General features: G+C 40.5%; 2 protein-coding genes and 1 long non-coding RNA gene across 3 annotated transcripts in view; 1 reads left to right on the forward strand and 2 right to left on the reverse strand.

The window, feature by feature from the left end:
- Nucleotides 1-545: 545 nt before the first annotated feature.
- LOC111608777 lies at nt 546-2,484 on the reverse strand. Its single transcript, XR_002752844.1, has 2 exons — nt 2,397-2,484; nt 546-801 (listed from the first exon to the last, which is right to left on the reverse strand). It is a non-coding gene; the product is annotated as an uncharacterized LOC111608777 (long non-coding RNA).
- gadd45a (growth arrest and DNA damage inducible alpha) lies at nt 1,246-4,674 on the forward strand. Its single transcript, XM_005802345.3, has 4 exons — nt 1,246-1,424; nt 2,358-2,459; nt 2,540-2,762; nt 3,739-4,674. Exons 1-4 carry the CDS (start codon nt 1,375-1,377, stop codon nt 3,850-3,852), a joined length of 489 nt encoding a protein of 162 aa, XP_005802402.1. The 5' UTR covers nt 1,246-1,374; the 3' UTR covers nt 3,853-4,674.
- Nucleotides 4,675-10,664: 5,990 nt separating this feature from the next.
- The window catches only part of LOC102238393 (guanine nucleotide-binding protein G(I)/G(S)/G(O) subunit gamma-12-like), a 32,867-nt gene continuing 24,658 nt past the window's right edge, over nt 10,665-18,873 (reverse strand). The window contains exons 2-3 of the mRNA XM_005802347.2: nt 15,703-15,811; nt 10,665-13,402 (exon numbers count right to left, since the gene is read on the reverse strand). Of these exons, the coding sequence (XP_005802404.1) occupies nt 13,277-13,402; nt 15,703-15,795 (219 nt within the window). The 5' untranslated portion in view covers nt 15,796-15,811 and the 3' untranslated portion in view covers nt 10,665-13,276. The remainder of the gene's footprint in view (nt 13,403-15,702; nt 15,812-18,873) is intronic.

Consider the following 18,873-nt stretch of genomic DNA (forward strand, 5'->3'; position numbering starts at 1 on the left):
AATTCAAGATATGTGAGTGGCCAGACTGACTGATATTAGTAACACATGCTATACATACTAATATGAATTTATATTAACATGTGTTGTTAATCTGCTAATTATCAATTGATGAATCACACTGGTTTTCTTCTTGGAACAAGAACCCTGGTAATTTTGGTTTACTATTAATTAAAACACTAGGGGGCAGCATAGTTTATTGTTTTCTTTAGATCCTCAGTATATCTTAGTCTTTATTCTTGTATCCTTGTGTTGGTTCATATTTTGAGTTAGGGTGAAATATAAAATTTTACATGTTACAGTCAAACCAGAATAGATCAACAACAGAAAAGGTCGGGCAACACTTTGTATGCTGGTTTTGTATTTCATTTGAGCTTTTTGAGTATCAGTATATTTATATAGAGCCTAATACCAAAACATGTCATTTCATTGTGATGCTGATCCTCTTACATGTTCAAAGAATATATTGCATTCTTTGACTGCATTTCTTTTTAAAAGAAAATAAAAATGATCAATAAAGAAGAGCATGGGAAATGACTCAACAGAAGCATATTGCAGAATGGGTTTTATTGAGCCGGTTTTTCCACATGTTTCGAAGTTTTGTGTTTTCAGTTTTCTTTGAGCTCAGCTCCATCTTCCGGTCACTCTCGCGCCAGTACCTTGTATCTCGCGCGCTGCTTCCGGGAGGGGATTCGCATTCTCCACGACAGACCAATCAGAGGACAGGTCTTCCGGGAAGCGTCCCGTTGCTATGAGGCTGTGCTGAAGGTTATAGCCGTTCTGGACCGGCAGTTGGGGTGAGTTCTGCACAAAAGTTAAACACATGAGTCGTTGCTAACTTAAATAGCCAGGAAAAGGAGGAAATATTATTTTGAACCTATATCTTAAAATTTTCGCCTCTTCTTTATATTAGCTTGTTTTTTTACACAGTCTTGGGGCTACAGAAAAACCGAATCAGATGCGACAAAGGAGGAAAGTTAGAGGATTTTAGAATTCCTCCATTAAAACGAATACGATAGTTATCTTGACATCACTGTTGCAGCTTGGAAACAGAAAGGGTTTTTTTTTTCTGTCAGAGGCTCGAGACAGCTGAAGTTTCGGTAGTAACTCCACTACACACGGACACGCCTCTCACGGGTCTCTGTCCAATCCCATCGCTTTTAGTTCTGCAACCGACCAATCATCGCAGCTATGTAAATCGCCTCCTGAACACTGCTGCCTCGGGACTGTTTTAATGTGAAGCTGCCAGATTTATCTGTCAGACGCAGCGCCGTGGAGTTCAGATAAAGTCAGTAGAGTCCCAGAAGGCTCCAGCAAAGCTTGGCTGTTCGCTACTCTTTTTTTTTTTTTTTTTGCAAGACGGTCGGATTGAGTTTAATGTACAACATGACATTTGAGGAACTAAGTGGGGATTATTCTCAAGAAAGGTAAATGTCATTTGTTATGCATGATTTATTTAGCATTAGTAGCTTTGTTCCACAGTAGATGAAACAGTAGTAGCACCGCTCTGACGGATAAAAGCCAATATGGAGCTGCAAAGTTTCTGTAGATGGGCTGGTTTGAGCTTAATGTAGTGTAGCAGACTCGGTATTGTCTTCTTAGGTTCATGTGCTGTTTAAAGTCACTTCAGCCTTAATATTAGTTAAGGCTCACTAATAGCCTTAGCTAATATTAAGGGTATTAGTTACAATAATCTTAAACGGAGAAGGTGGTTAGCAAGAAGTTTTATGTCGTGTCGAGTTCCAATATTTCCCATTGAGTTCTGCACTTCGTGATGCATTCAAGTACACCTCGTACAGTAGGTTGTCTGTATCGAAAAACCATGACGTGATGTAATGTCGCCGCTGTTTCTGCAACATTTCCCGAACAGTCATTGCTACTGTTGTGCTTTGTTTAATAACGAGTTTTGATTGTTATTAGATGATCATAACTCTTTGAAATTCTTCGCTATAGTAAAATCATCCTTATTACTATCAATCTAAAATCTAGAGTAGCAACGTTGAATATGTTTTAATAGACTTTTATTTTTGCTTTCAAAGAGATATGAATTTCTCTGAAGTAATCTTTTGTGGAAAAAAGGCTAATTATTATTTTAGGACTATTATTTTAGGAAGGTGACGATCTTTAAGTCAGTAAAAAAAATATGGTTTAATCCTTTAATGTCCATTTACACCAATGAAATGAAATGAAAATCTTACTTTTATAGTGTTAACCTTTTGGATCACATTTTTCTTTGTTTCACTATTGGTAGTCTATTACACAACTTGACTTGAATGCAGCGTGGAGGGACCTTTGAGGACTGGAGGGACCTCGGTTTGACACAACACCGTTATGAACATGCATGTGTCTGTGCTTTGCAGAATGGATACGGTGGCGAAAGCCTTGGAGGAAGTCCTCACCTCTGCCTTGCCTCAGGGCTGCATTACGGTTGGTGTCTACGAGGCAGCCAAGTCCCTCAACATGTGAGTACAGACTGCGATGCTTGTATCTCTAGCAGGGTTTGCTGGTCGCCACCTCGCCTTAACGCTTTCCTCTCCAACAGAGACCCCGACAATGTGGTACTGTGCATCCTGGCCACTGACGAGGACGACGTTAAAGACGTGGCCCTGCAGATCCACTTCACGCTCATTCAGGCTTTCTGCTGCGAGAACGACATCAACATCCTGAGGGTCAACAACACCCACCGGCTGGCAGAGATCCTGGGGGGAGGCGGAGGGAAGCAGAGCGGCGGGGAGCCCATGGACCTGCACTGCGTCCTGGTCACGGTGAGTGCTGCTCGCCGTGTTTTCTGTCCTGTTCGGCCGTAACTGTGTCTGGGATGGAACCTTTGATCTCCTGGCTGTGGGCACGTGAGCGAAACTCTTACTCAGAGGGGAACTTGTCCGCACTTGTTCCTGTGCCTGTGATAAAGCGATGGCAGAGCTCCTCCTTCGTCTGACATCTGAAGAATTTCATGTGGAATCTGTCGTTATGCAGAAACAGGGGCTGGCAGAGATCTGACTCAGGGCTGAAAGAAAATACATTTGCTTTGGAAATTTCTAGGAATCTAGGAGCTTTTTACATTTTTTACTAACTTTTTATTAATTTTTTGGTACACCTCCGTTTAACACAGAGATGCACTTGTGGTTTTGTCCACTTGTTAGATTTTATTCATTCATTGTTTCAGTGATTCTTGTCTTGAATGTTTATGGAAACAGTCAGTGGGTCTGGCTGCCCTGCAGTGTCAGGTGAAATTTACCCTAAGAAAAGGTGGAAAGTGAGAAATTCTTCCTGTTGCACAGTTGACTTTGTGGTAGACTATAAAATTGGCGTAGTGGAAAGTAAAGGCGCACAGACAAATCAGCCGGCAGATAAATCAGCTCTGGTTTTCTTAATTTTGGGAGATCGATCGATACTTACATGTGAAACCGATATTATCTGGACCTTATCTAGCTCTGCAAAGGCCTGAAAATCAGCCACTGTCACCTTTTGCTCTTCAGTGACAGAGCACTGACCGTTAGCTCCGCCCACCAGGTCACGTCTCCATGGTGACCACCCCACTGTTGTAAAGTTGTTGTCACTATATTTAGCGACTTTTGAGGCAAAAACCATTGCTATGCGCCAACATCTGAACGACCCGCTTTTTAAAGATCGACTAGAAAACTGCAGTCGGTGCGCCCCCTGGTGGAAACACCACAGCAGTCACACTGAGCCAGAGATGAAGTTTGGATGATTGACATCAGTTTTCCTTCTTGCTTTCAGAGCCCTCACTCCACATCATGGAAGGACCCCGCTTTGAGCAAGCTGAACCGGTTCTGCAGAGAGAGCCGGTGCATGGACCAGTGGGTTCCCATCATCAACCTGCCCGAGCGATGAGCTCCCCCGGACCGCCCCGCATAGAGGAGACCCTGTTCGGAACCAAATCATATCTGCACAGGAGGCATGCTTTAAACCCCACCTGACACCATGCTCCCACCAGAGAAAACAGGTCAGCTGCAACGCTGGTTGCAGAGAGCACAAAAAAAAACCTAAACGAAAAAAAAAACAAGAAAGAGAAAAAAAAAACATGCTGTCAGTGTGGGATGTGTTCAAAACCAAAATAAAAAAAAGCGTGGGGTCGGGATTTCCACTTCGAACTGGGTTTGTTTGGAGTTAACGTCCGCGGGCCGTGCCGAGGCAGCGGCGGCGGCCTCAATTCGTCTGGAGGTGGAAGTGTTACGAAGCTTGTGTGCTTTTCAGTGTGACACCCCGCAGCCGAACACAAGGACTGTACGCTGTTTGTTTGGCAACGTCTCCGTGGCGATGGGGAGGAGCGGGACAGCGACCCCTTAGCGCGGAGCTGCCGAGCCGCTGAGCGGACCCAGGCCTCAGGCTCTCTGCAGAAATAAAGCACTTGTTGAAACACTGGAGCTGCTGCAGTTTAACTTATTCATCACAGCCGTTCATGTTCAGGTTGATGTTCTGATTTCAAAAGGGAAAACCTTCATTCTGTTTCACTGTTTCTTCTATATCTATCAAGCTGTTTTTTTTGTTGTTGTTTTATTTTTTCTAAGTGAACTAGTACTTTTGTTCAAATTTAAGTTATTTCTAATTATATTTATGCATATTTATGTTATTATTTTTTACAAACTTGCACAATTTGAGTACCAGACAAATGTTTTCCTGTCAATAAAGTCTTCTTGGAAACAAAATGTAAAATGTGTGGGGTTGATTTTTTTTTTGTTTTGTTTTGTTTTCCTTGCTGAATGCTGAGCTGCAGTGAAAGAGAGCGTCACGTGTGGACGGCAGGGGGTCAGGCTGGCCACTGCGGCCCCGCTGTGGCCCCGGTTCCATCCCTGGCCTAAGCAAAACAATGACCGGCCCAACCCGGCCGCTGCTCAGGCTTGTGCCGCGGTCAGCAGGACCGAGCGCATTCATCCAAACAGCTCAATGACTCTCTAAAGAAAAGCGAGTCGCAGAGACGTCAGACTGTGATTGTGTAAGATTTGAGCGTCTTAAGTTTTGATTTGGCGGCTCCCGAACTGCTGCAGGTCAGAAGAGAGCAGAGCAGAAACAGTTTAGTGTTTTCTGGCATGCAGGCCATTGTGTAAGCCCTTCTGAGCCGCTGACGCCTCCCCTCTTCCCCCTCTTTTACCCAGCAGTCACATGATCACACCAGCAGGTGATCTTCCAGAAGCTGGCTGCTGGTGACGTCACTCGGCTGATGTAAGGCAGGCAACCCCCTCTGAAAGTGCCAAGTCATAATCGGCGAAAGGGAGTTTCACAATCTAGGTCATGTGAGAGCGGCCAGCGGAAGGTTGGCAGAATTTCAGGTTAGAAACAGTCATTAATCAGGCATTTATTTTTGCTGTGTCATGTTAAAAAGTTTGCACACCCCACTGAAAGTTTCAGTTCTTTGGAAAGAAATTTTCACATTAATATATAAATCTCTACTTTTTATATATTTCTCTACGAAAGATAATTATGCAACTATATTGTAACCCCTCCTACAGCTGGTCTAACACAGTTTAGCTGAAATACGTTAAGAAGCTTCTTGTTGATCTCCTGTAGCAGTCTGTATTACAACAAATTTGAAGACACCTCTGACTGAAGACTGTTTTTCTGAAAGTTTCATAAAGAGGATGCTCAGGGCTGTCCATGCGTTTCTTGATTGTGTGCATATGTAATGAAAGTTCCAATTTATATCATAAACATATTGTGCAGAATGTTTTAAATGTCCACAGTGGAATGGCTGATGTTAAACTATTTTTGGACCTTTTCTTTTAAATTCCTCACCGGACTCACAAAGTGCCAGGATCTTTTTTAGTTCTGCTGATCACTTCTGACAGTCAGCAGAACTAAATGAAATGTCTGGAGTTTGAAAACAGCGAGCCTCATTCAGAATGCTGAGTAATGGCGTTCTTATCATGCTGATATGTCTGTATGTGATAATAAGTGGAAATAAATGTTCTAAGTTATTCGTCAGCAGAAAAACATTTTTTTTAAAAAATACATTTTACAGGAAATATTACAAGGTTTTTACTTCAGTGTCCTTCCTGGGTTTCCACTCTGCCTCACTACATTTCCCAAAATCCACTGGGAGCACTTAGCATAAAAAGTGCAATAAGAGAAGTCTGTTTAGAAGCTGCTATTTTCCTGCCATAATGGATATAATATTCTTTTATTTTTGGTGTACTGCATAAAGGCACCATTTGTGCATTTATCTGATTCAACATAAAGTCTTCATTACTCTCCCTCCAGCCTACAGACAGTTACTGCCCCGCTAATTCTGGCCTTTAGAAATCATTGGAAAGTCCTTAAGGCTTTTCAGGAATGTGTGACTCAAAGTGTTTCTCTGCCTTCCAGCCGCTCCTCAGAGCTCCATGGTGTCGGTTGGCTCTAAGTGAAAGGTCACCTGTCCTGTGACTGGGGGTGTGTGGCGCTCTCTGATGTAACACAGTATTGTTGTGATCGGAGGCTGAAGGTTATTTTAAGCCTCGTGTTACGAAACGTTACTCGCAAAAATGTGGAAGAGGTCAAGGGTTGAACCAGAACCAGACATGGAGAAGCTGCATCCATCTTCTATGCACCACAGATCTGGAGCAAACTTCCATAAAACTGCAGAACAGCTGAAACACTGAGTTCCTTTAGATCTAGAATAAAACCCCACCTGGTTAGAGTTGATTTTGAACGATAATGATTTTGGTGACGGCACTAAACAAAATGTGATGTTTGTTTCTGGTTTCTCAGTTGGTGACTGAGAAATTGATTGATTGAGTGATTGGGTGTGAATACTCAGGTGGTATTAGTTTTATTTTTAGCCAAACAAAATTCCATTATGTGCGAACTGGTAACGGGACTGGATTTAAATTGTAAATCGAGTTCATTGCAAGGTTTGTAATCAATTAATCACATTTTAATCAAAAATCAACAAAATAAGCAACATTTTCAATTGAAAACCCCTTTTTGCTGCTAAATTATTGAATAAATAGACATGTAGCTTTGCTAATAACCTAACTAATTTAAACCACAGCTTGAAAACAGAAAACTTTTCTTTAGACCGGTTTGCAGAAGTTGCTTGGGTTTACAGCCGTACCAGAAACGAGTGAATTGATTCATTGTGCAAAAAATGTTGACATGTCAAAATTCATGTAATTAATTAATCAAAAATAACACATTAAAGTCTCGTCCCCAGGCTAGTGAAGCGTTTAACTGCTAGATATAAAATAAATTCGGGAAGAGTATGGCCTTGTAACAAGAACATTTCATAATAAGATATAAAAATGTGCTCCTCTACCAGATTACAACTTATTAAAAAGTCAAAATGGGTTCCAGTTCATCTCACAGTTTCCTGTAGGCGACATCTAAAAATCCCAAGACGTGTTACTGATTTACTGTTACAACCATTGATCTTTATAAGAGCAGATATTTTGGTTTAAATGACATAAATCTTATTATAACAAGGGTTTTTTGTTGGGGTTTTTTTTTCAATCTTGTCGCAAACATAAAGCTTTCTATCTTAAGCCAGATACTGCTCCTGAATTTATCTCCAAGCTGTTGCTGTTAAACGTTCCTGAACTGGTGTGAACACATGATGACGAGAAAGCATCCTTGATCTTGATCTTCTTTTTGCAAGGCAGTAAAATAAGCCCTAATTATTTCTTTCATTCTGGTTTGGTTTGTTTCAGCAGACCAGTGCCCGCTCAGTTTTGCAGAGTAAGTGGAAAGTCTATAAAATGCTGGCAGAGATTCAGGAGGGGCCACAGTTTCACATCCAGAGATCCCCATTCCCTGAAAGAGGAACCAGGAGCAGAGCAACACCCAGAGGCCGCCGCCAGCAGCTAATAATGTCACCACCCAGACCCTAAAACTGAGACGCTGCTTGGTCTTTGTTATAGTTGGGATGTAAAAGACTGAAGGGACCAGATAGCTGAACCTCTGCAGTCTGCCCAATCACACACACCCACACACACACCCTCTTCTGTCCCAGCGCAGCACATTCCAACACACTGACACCAGAACCAGGAAAGCTTTTCACAGCGGGACCGGAGGCCCCCACTGGCAGGCAGAGAGAGTGCTGGTGCCCAGTATTCAGGCTGTTTGGATCGGGCTTGCACTAGGCCACTGAGTGTTCAGGGCTTATTTAGCATTGTTCTCAGCAGCTGTGTTTCTGTTACAAATGTTTCACTGTTCCTTGCACCTCAGCAAGAAAAGTTTTCTAATGACTTATTCATGTGTGAGTTTCATTTTATTTCTTATTTAATGGAAACACTATAATGGTGAAAATGTGTTATTTTTGACAGTACCAGAAGATTGAAGAAAGTTTTGCTCACATTTCTAATTTGACGCTCTAGCTGTGCACTGTAAAGAAAAATGTTGACTCAGCATGACTATTTTCCTTGTTGCTTTGACTCAGTTTAGTTATATATCTTTAACTAAACACTTAATAAGAGCTATTGCAACAACGCTTATCAAGTTAACTGTGTTTAGTTAACTGAATTAGATTAAAAGTGATTAGTTAAGAGATTTTTTTCTCAAAGTTGCCTTAACTTATTTAAATTTTTACATTATTACTTCAAGTTGACTTTTTGTATATAACTTTCTAACTAATGTTAAGTTTTTACAACTTGTGCTACTTTTAGCTGTTTTTTCCTCTTGTTTTCTCACCGCAGACACACCTGGTTCATCCTGCATCACCGCGTCTCATTTGTGGGGAAAAAAACAAAAAAACTGCTGATTTTTAATAAAGGAGGCATCAACGTTTCACCACTGCTGCTGCTGCTGCTTTGTGTGTGAGAACCACTGCATCCTCTGCGCTACATGTGCAGCTTTAACCATGTGGTGTGTATGATCCTGTATGATCTTCCCATTGTGTTAAGACAGAACACACTGCAGTGTGAGCAGCCTCCAGCTGGACAGAAACAAGGTCAGAGAAACCCGGCGGACTCCCAGGATGAGCAAAAATAGTTCCTCTGCTCTCCAGGAGCAGAAACTGGGCCTTGGCTCTGTTCTAAATTTAGCTCCAGCATTCCCTGCTTTCTGAGGGCCTCGGTGAGAGGGCCACAGCTCCTGCTCCCAAATTAGACAGGAATAGACCACTAATGACAGGAAGTGGGCCCACAGAAAGGCTGAGACACTCCTGGTCAAGATGTTTATGAAGTCTTAAAATAAATCTTCATTTCAGCAGCATCTCCTCATTTGGAACATTTTGATGAAACGTTTTGCTGAAGCAAATTCATCCACTGAGTAACTTTACAGACGCAGGGTGGAGTTTCTGAGAGCTTCTTATGATAATGACTTTGTGTTTTGCTGGAGGAATAGAAGTATGATGACACACAGAGGCTCATGACTTTCAGTCACCAGGCTGGAGGAGGAGCCATGTTATGTTGCCAACACACACAGTGAGCGGGCAAAGAGTGGCACCTGAAGGTCACCAAAAGCAACTTTAGGCAACATTTATACAGCAACATGTGGTCTGATCAGATGTCAACCAACAGATGAATTTGTGGACAAGCAGCTCATGCCCATTGTTAATTATGGGGGATGATGTGTGGTGCTGTGGGCCTGGTTTAAAGTTATAAAAAACATAGTGAACTGAACATTATATGTCAGTTGGTCTTTCTCACATGATAATGATGCAAAATATGCAGCCCAAAAAAAAAAAACACAAAAATTTTTCTGCATTTTTCCAGGACCAGAATCAGTCCCTACCAAATCCTGCAGACAAGCTGTGAGCTCAGCTTAAAGTTAAAACTATCAAGTCACTGACAGTGTGAGACAGATAATAAGTGGAGAGATGAAGCTCCTTCCTGTGCTACTATATCTGTCTGAAGGGATGCAGCGTTCCCGGTCAGAAAGATCCAATCAGAGCCAGGAGGAGGGGCTTAATGCTATCAATCATGCTTATGAACGCACTGTGGAGAAACGTTCCAGGAAAACTGTTTATTCTCCATCATTGGCGGCCATGCTAACTAGCCTTAGCACTCATAACAGGCTTTGTTATGGTGAACCAGCTGTAGTGCAACAGAGAGCAAGGGGGAGGGTATGAGCAGTGTGTACACGAGAATGACTGACAGCAGTAAGATCCTGATTGGTTGTTTCTGGTAGAGGGGGAATAAGACCACAGAGAGAACAAGAACAATTAAAAAGTTAATTAATAATTATTAATTAATTTGTGGTTAAATTTAAGTGTGTTTCAATATTTATTTTCCATTAATTTAAACACATTTAGGTGTTTAAATTAATTATTAATTAACAATCATTATTTAATAATTCATTAAAGTCAACTAAATAAAGTCACTTAGTCTCTGACATGTTCTCTCATTATTGTGGAATTAGAAAACAGAAATATTTTTTCATAATTCTGACAAAGCAAGAAAAGTTGAGTCTGATTTAACGTCAGATAGCAGGGGGAACAACAGGTGTGTCTTTTTATTCGGTCTATGTGAACCTTTGGTTGAGTCGAGTTTATAAAGTACTGACAGCAGGAGCTGAATTTGTTCAAAACAGTTGGACAAATCTAGGATGTTTTCCCCATGGCTGAGTAAATGGAATGGAATCATATTAAAGGTTAAAACATTTCAGTGAGAGAGATTATGCTACTGCAATAAAAGCTGACGCCTTTACCAGGGTGCCAACAAGCCGGCCTGCATCATAAGAGACCCCAGTCAGCTTCCTGTATCGTTAGTCCACTGAGAAGTGAAGCGTCATGCTGTAGGAATGTTTCACTTTATTGAGCTTCATCAAATCTCCATACCAATGTTGGTAAATTAATAAACACATTTATCCAACAGAAAAAAAGCATTTGGTCACAGTTAAATTAATCTCTCAATGGAACAACAAGAGTTACAGATTGAATGGAGACATGGCAACACATGGCGGTTGTGTTCTTAAGCTTTTGTTCCCAAATCATCATTGGCAGCGACACACAGAGCCCATTCACTGAAAGTAAGAAAAACAGACGTAGAGGAAGAGGACAGTGGATCAGCGTCACGTATGGGGAAGGCAACAAGAAAAGAAGAAGAAAGATTTTCTTTTAAAAAAAATATTTTTAAAGGAAATACAACACGTAAAATGATTTTCCATAATAAGAGGCAAACATGGGTAAGGTTGATTTTATTCCTACTATTTAAATTTACCACAGCAGATAAGGCATGTTGACCCCCCTTCACCATCCCTTCCCCCCACCTCTACCTCAACCAATAACAGATCTGGTAGAATGAATGGAAAAGCTTTTATCACCTGCTCCTACAACCATTAAAAGTTCTGACGTTACCAGTTATTTACTGTGAGTTGATGGGTGGAGCTCACAGTGGTTTGCAACATTTGCTGAGTTTTGTTCAGCCAGCGTTAGAGCTGTGTGTGTGTGTGTGTGTGTGTGTGTGTGTGTGTGTGTGTGTGTGTGTGTGTGTGTGTGTGTGTGTGTGTGCGTGTGTGTGGGTGTGCAGGTGTGCTTAGATACAGAAATGCATCAACAGATGAGCCAGATTTCCAATTTGACTGGAAACCAGAATGTGTGGCCTCTTTTCTCCAGTCAGCTACCAAAACATTGAAGATAGAATGGAGCTATGTTGGGTTTAATGGGAAATTTCTTAGTTGGAGTTCTAACTTCAGGAGGACTTCCTGTTTTTTTTTTATTATTATTACTTTGTTTTATTTTTGGATTAAGAATTAATGCTTGGTTCACACGGCAAGATTTTTGTGCCGATTTTTCTCCCAATTTTCCCCCTCCACTAATTTTGCATGGTGTGTTAGGAGAGACCCCGTCCGCTGTGGAGGATGTTGGGGAAACTCAACATGTTGGATCATCTATGGTCAGATATCGCAGTGTGTGTGATATTCCCTGAGGACGAAGGAGCAGGAAGGGTGTTGGATGTGACGTATAGCCAATCAGAACGCGAGGAGAAGAATCCAAAATATGCCAAAGATAAAACAACCGTCATGACGCCCCAGAAAGTCTGGTAGACGGTGCAAATGTCTTCATTAAATATATTCCACAAAACATCGTTGCTTCTTCCCAGTCGGCCATGTTTGTTTAAATTTCGCATTTCGGTGAGTGGAATCTGTGTGTGAGTTGCTCCTACTGTGTGGCGTTACAACACACACTGCAAGACCAAATCTGATATCGCTAAGATTTTTATCGTTGCGTGTTTTGAAAATCGGACGACAATTTTAAAATCTTGCTGTGTGAACCGCTAGTTTATCATTAGTTTAAAAATATGAATGAAAATAGTTTTCTTTCACACAGACACAGAGTGACATCACCTCTTAAAAATTGAATAATCAATGTTTAATCACAGCAGGAAGACCAGAAAAACAATTTTGAGTATATCTATACAGTATATATATATACTGCAAAACAGTATATATATATACAGTATATATATATATATATATATGTACTGTACATATATAAAATAATTTTTTTCTTCAATTATAGTTTTTAGAAGGGGTTGGAATCTGTTAAATTTGGAAGCTGTAAATCTAACGTTTTAGTTTGATCCAGAGTAAAAAAAATAAATAAATTTTGAGATTATTGATTAATTCAGTGTTTTCATAAGCAGGAGACTTTCCCACAAAACTTGGCAAGATGAATGGATTTAAAATGTATTCAACATGGAGAATATATCTGCCTCAATTATTTTATTAAATAATTTAAAGACGATGTGAAATTTATCAAACTAACAAAAATCCTGACAGGATATTCAATGGAATGTGGATTGTCATTGGTTAGTTGGAGATGTGACCGGCTGTTTGATACTACTGTTCTCATGTTCTTTGATTTAATACTACCTGCTTCTCTCTCAATAAAATACGTCATGGCAACATTTGGAAATTTTGATCCCAAAAATTTAGTGGCACAAGCTGCACTTACATGTGGAAAACTGATGCAGTGGCTCTCAATCATGTGAAGCTTTTATAGAGAAGGCCAGCTGGGAGACTTTGGTTGTTGGCGTCCATTTAAGGCAAACCAGAGAGGCAAATAACAGTCACTGCCCACTGGAGACACAACTGGATAAACACTGACAGAGCAAAGCCATCACTGAGCGCTGCTTTTACTGGTAGAAGAATTAGAAAATAAGATTTAGATTTTATGAAACCCACGCAGACAAAGATTTCTGAAGTGGTTGAAGTTCACCCTGAACAGTGGCAGGTCAGTAGTTTTGGTCAAAATCCCCCAAACGGGAGCCGCCGCACAGCATTCTGCACCAACTGTTAAAACACCTAATGATATGATCACAGATCTTCTCACCCCTCCCAACATGAACAATACAGCAACATTGATAAGCAGAAGAAAATAGATAAGGCCAGAGGACTTCCACTACAATAAAGTGCAGGACTTCTTCTCCTTGAAGGGGTTTTCTGAAGCAGGGATGCCCGCGATGAGGGGGTCGGTTTTCTGGTGCTCGCTGCAGTACTTCACAATGTCTGCGGAGGCTTTGGAGATCTGGAGAAAGAAAGAAAAAACAGGAAACAAAAACACCACGTTTTTAGTTCTCACATTTGGAGATGTTCAGTGCACAAACACATCTGGATCGCTGATTTGGAAAAACCACAATCCAAACCAACGTGGCAGTGAGTGAAACGTAAAGTAAGCAAAGGCGACACACCAGATCACTCAGAGAGCCTCTCAGTCAACTCATCCCAACAAGTTTCCTGTTTATTGTATAAAATCAACTTGTTTGAGCTTTACAACATGTTTCAATCTTATTCCCTCATCAAAAACAAATGTGGAGTGTTGCCTTGATTCTTTCATGAATGTTTGAGAAATATTTTAATCTCCATGGCAACCATTCTGCCCTGCAAAACACCTGGGTGGATCTAGCTCTGCCTTCAAAGCACAGCTCCTCCCCAGAGCTGCAGTTTCCAAGCTTCCCTCCCACAGAGCAGCCCTCCCTGTGACTCTCCCACTCAGCTCTTCAGACTCGCCAGCAGCAACCAGCAAATTCCAGGTGGATCTGCAAAACTGCGGAGTTCATTATAGGAGCTACTTCTCAGTGCAGCTCTGGTTAAAACTTTGTTAAAGGGTTAATATGATGCTTTTTTGAAGGTGGAGTTTCAGAAAGAGCAGGAGTTTTTAAAGAGACAGGGGCTTGATTTCAAGGTGTTAAATTATGGAACCGTATTTGGTATATATCGCATTTTTATAACAACTGAAGGTAACATAGTTACTGGACTGTGCTGTAAAATATATAGCACTGCCCCTTTAAGCTCCCATTCCATACTAGCAGCTTTCAGCTGACCAGAAGTTGGAAAGAACACATGCAGATGATCTGATTGAGTCGGAGCCTTCCTTCTTCATCGGAGCATTGTTCCTAAAAGCTTTGGTCTCTCATAATACTGCAAAAAAGAAGTGGGTTCCTCCTCCTCTTATTTAGCCTTTATCCAGAGACCCTGCCTCTGTTCGCAGTGTGGCGTGTGGACTCTGACGTCTTCCATGTTGTTCTGAGGTTTTTTACGCAATCACTTACTTCATTGTCTTTTGTCTCTGCATAACATCCTGTCTGCTTTTGAACAGTCGTCAAACTGTGAAACTTCCTGACAGCATTTCACACATTTTTTAAATTGAAATTTGGAAAACAAATATCAGAGCGCCAAGAATTATATGCCCAGAAAATGAATGTGATTAAAATTAAAACATACAAATAAATCTAAACAGTGTGATGTGAGCAGATAATGGCTGCTAGTTTGCGGTGGATATGGGCCTCCATGGATATAATATTAATTGTTTAACATCTGCATCTTGTCTGAGTGAGTCAGACAGGAGAAATGTTAAGATGTTAGCAGTCCAGTGTTATGCAGTGTTTAAAGCCATCAGATAGATGTGAGTCAATGTTTCTGATGTTCTTATCGGACACCAAATCAAAGTGATGTGGTCAAGACATCCTACATAATAACACTGACTCTTATGTCAGTGTTATATGACATAACAAGAAGATTGTTACAGGGTTACAATCTTCTCCACAAACTAAAGGGACAGTTCAAATAGTAGCGTATATGTTTAAATGTCTTGATAAATGGTAAGATAGGACACAAAAAGTACTTATTATTGATCACTTTCAAATATTTTGTGGACCCGGATATTGTGTTTGTTTGGTCAGCGTTGATTCTTCTACTACCTGACTTCTGTGATTCAGTCTGACCTGCTGGAAACTTTTGGATCAAATCCAGTTGGTGATACTTTATTTCCCTGTCGGACAACTAGAACTACAGAGCGCCTAAGGGCCAAAACACACCAGCATTCAATCTGATGAACAATCCGGTCAGATGATGTATGCAACAATTGGAACATGGTGAAGTCGATCACTCGTGATTCTCTGCGACTGCATCTCCGACTGTCCGACCGAGATAGACCTGAGGACTGTTTTGGTATAATGTCATGAGTGCTATGGAGTAAAGCAACACACGTCTGCTTTGAGAGAAAATAAAAGCTAACATCTTTTTACTAGCAAAAAAAGTAGTGTAATTTGTTCGAGTAGCTTTTTGTGTTTAGTGCCAGACTGGCTTGTGTTTACATTGGCAGGATTTCCAGCACATACTCTCACGTGAATATTCGCTATCGGGAATCCGCTGATGGACTGTTGAGTCAGAGTCAACATCTGATCTAAACATCTGATCGTAGCGTGAAAATGTCGGATGCAAGTGGTGTGTTTTGGGGGCAAGGAAGGAAATGGAGCACAACCCTAAAACAGACAGCGGCAAGGTTCAACAGTCTCTTCCAATGAAGATGTTCGTTCTGTGGTTTACCTTTATCCTGTCAATTCTCGCCTCTAGTCTCAGCTGCTGTACCACCTGCCGGGCCTGGTTCAGGTTATTGGCACTCGGAGCTTTAGAAGACATCTTGGTGAGCACAACACTGTAACAAGAACAACAAAGAAAAGCTTTAGCATGGCTGTATAGAATGTGGGATGTCTCACATGTCGCACCAAGGTGGAATTAAACAAAGGCAAAATAAAGAAAATGGTCAGGTCAGAAACAGGTCAGAGATTTTTTTTAATAGCTACATATTTGTTTTATTTCTTCACACAAACCTAGCTGGGATATCAGCTACTCATGAGCTCCTGCAGCAGGTTCTGTAAGTACAGAAACTCTTTCTGGCAGTTCAGACTTCTTCTGATGTCATGCCAGTACATGATGTGGCCACATCATTGAGGTGATGGGTTGTAAACCCCTGTGAGGTTGACTCAACCAATGGCAGGACCCTTCTTTTCCATTTCCTGTTTCTGTGAAGCACCAGCACTTACTCCACAAAAACAAGCAGCCAAGGTGGAAACCCAGGTCATAAACCTGGATCCAACACACAAGGAGTAAAAATAAACTAGACTGTGGATTAAAGCCTTTAATAAGATAAAGATGTGAGGATTGATAGATCAACTTTAGGAGGTTGATGCATTTATGACAGCAAAGCACGACAGTCTGGACTGTGGTTCCACTTCCTGTTAATCATTACCAGACCAGCCAGGAACAACAAGACCGGACACATCACCCCGTCTACCATGCTGCGGGTTTTACTCTCTGGGTTATTTCTACTGTTGTTTGTCTGAAGTTTCCCATTTAAAAAACAAAACAAAAAAAACCCCACATTTGTAAGTTTCTGCAAATGCCTTCTTGAGACATCACATTTACCAAACCTACTACTAAGAAGGAAACTGGAAAGCTTCAAGTATAGGTTCCCTCCACAGTTCCTCTTTAAAAATCATGGACTGACTAAAATGTTGTATGAAATCTGCTGCAGTTTGCCAGCATGTTGTGGATAGTTGGAGGTTATTGGACATCAGCCCCTCAAGATGAGACAACAGATGACCTCGGTAAGGACTGGAGGTCATTTTCTAGCTAATGCAATACATCAGAATGACACAATAATAGTAGTGGATATATAGTAAAACTATTAAGTTCCATTCATGCTAATGTTTTACGAGACATGCATTTTTGTTATAATTTACAAGCTATAATAAAGATATTGCTTTGAAAGTTCAACAAATCTTTGATAAATAGCCTTTTGCTCATCTTCATTACTGTAGTGCAATCATCATCATTATCATCGCTGAGTATTTTTTACTAGAGATGCAGATATATCAGAATCTACATCGGTATCAGCCGACGTCAATAGCTGATATTTTTAACAAGTCGGTATCTGTCCAATAAGTAAAACTGTGCCAATATAAGGATTTATGTTTATTTCCATCTTGTTTGTGTATTTGTTCAGTCATGACAGTTATGGTGATGCAGTGCAGGTTTAAAGCAGAATATACCGTAGGTGGTATGGTCACTTTTACACATTGCTGAAAGTGGAAGGAAATATATATATAACAAAGGGAAATATCAGTTATCTGGCCATAACAGCAGTAGTTATCACATAATAATATTACCGCAAATTTTTTGATTTGTGCAAAAGGTTATCCAACTCAATAATGAAGACCTCAGTAACTTCAAACAGCAGCAGTAAAGGAATGTGCGGTAAATGTAACAGTTCACAGGGTGACATGTCCACTTCCAACAGTTTCTGAAACCTTGCTTGAACTAAGCCAATAACTGGAATATATTCCAGTTATTGGCTGGTTTATGTAGTTGGTTTATGTAGTTGGTTTATGTAGTTGCAGCCTGTGTACACATGATCTTGTGCATGATGGATAACGTCCAGGCAGCGCTCAGAAAGCTCTACTTTTTGGGAACAAAGGATGAAGGAAGAATTACAACAAAGGAAAACGGAAATGGGAAGGAAGTAAACTCTCTACTTTGGGTCCTCTTTCAATTAGTGTATGATTAATATTTAATTTCCATTCAAGGAAAAGTAATCAGTCTAAAGAAAGCACAGCCCGGAATGACTCAACCGGCTAACTGATACCATCTCAAAGAGACATGAAAGCTTCTTCCAGCAGAACACAGTGTGAACATCCTAAGGAAAACCTTCATGACTCAGTCGTAAAGGAGGCAGGATGGGGAAAAAAATCCTTTCATCATCTACATAGAGGGCTGTGTTTCTGTCGTGTAAAAGAGAAACGTGTGTGTGACAGTGGCGAGTTCTATTACATGAGAATCACTTTATGTAGAAGTTATTGTTCATTACACATAAATGCAAGGATAACAATTCAGCATTTTTTGTGGATTTCTCAATATTTGATGGTGGAAAATTAAGGTTCACAAATACAAGAGATCACAAGTGGGATTGAAACGGGGAAACGAATAAAGTGCAATGAATTTAAAAAAACAATGGGGAGTATAGTGCAGAACTAAGACTGATAAACTGCTGTTGGAATAACTAAAACGGGAGATATTTTAAACGAAAAAATAATAACATTATCCAGTATTTACATAATACCCCATAACATGAAAGTCTCATGTCCTGCTATCCCAGCAGTGGCTTCAACAGTTTAGCACTGCATGAAGAAGAAAAAAAAATCAAGATAAAGCCACTTATAATTCAGCATAATGCTAGCTGCTTATTCAAACCTTTGTTGTGCTATTACTCACCACTTTTAATGAATCCATGTCTGTTTCACTTCATCTATTTTTCAATGTGCTTCATAGCTGGTAACCAACAGGTAGTTCACCGCAAAAACATATCAACTTCTATGTCAATTAACTGTTTAATGCAAAAAATGTCTGAATGTTTTAAAGTTTTAAAACCTACTGTTTGAATGTACCACAAGAATTTCTGGGGTGGTTACAAACCCCAGAGCAGGACAGAAAGTGGCAGAATCCACAGAACTGACTCCAATTTGACCTGCAACTATAGGTCTTTAAGGGTAAAAATTCACCATCGTTTTGTGATATCACAGGCTCAAAATAATTAATTATGATTAATGAAAGGTAATGCAACTCTGAACTGACTAAGCTGCATTAAAGCTGACTTTAGCACATAATCAGACTGGAATCAGACTGCAGGTTGCAGGAATGTGATTTGTGAATCTTAAGAGT

Source organism: Xiphophorus maculatus, chromosome 6 (genome assembly GCF_002775205.1).
Source record: "Xiphophorus maculatus strain JP 163 A chromosome 6, X_maculatus-5.0-male, whole genome shotgun sequence".
Classification (NCBI taxonomy): domain Eukaryota; kingdom Metazoa; phylum Chordata; class Actinopteri; order Cyprinodontiformes; family Poeciliidae; genus Xiphophorus; species Xiphophorus maculatus.

Bases quoted from the DNA above. Each gene is read 5' to 3' on its own strand.
- gadd45a (XM_005802345.3), top strand. From the start codon at position 1,375: ATGTACAACATGACATTTGAGGAACTAAGTGGGGATTATTCTCAAGAA. The intron at 2,460-2,539 runs GTGAGTACAGAC...CCTCTCCAACAG, and splicing joins GCAGCCAAGTCCCTCAACAT to AGACCCCGACAATGTGGTAC. The intron at 2,763-3,738 runs GTGAGTGCTGCT...TCTTGCTTTCAG, and splicing joins TGCACTGCGTCCTGGTCACG to AGCCCTCACTCCACATCATG.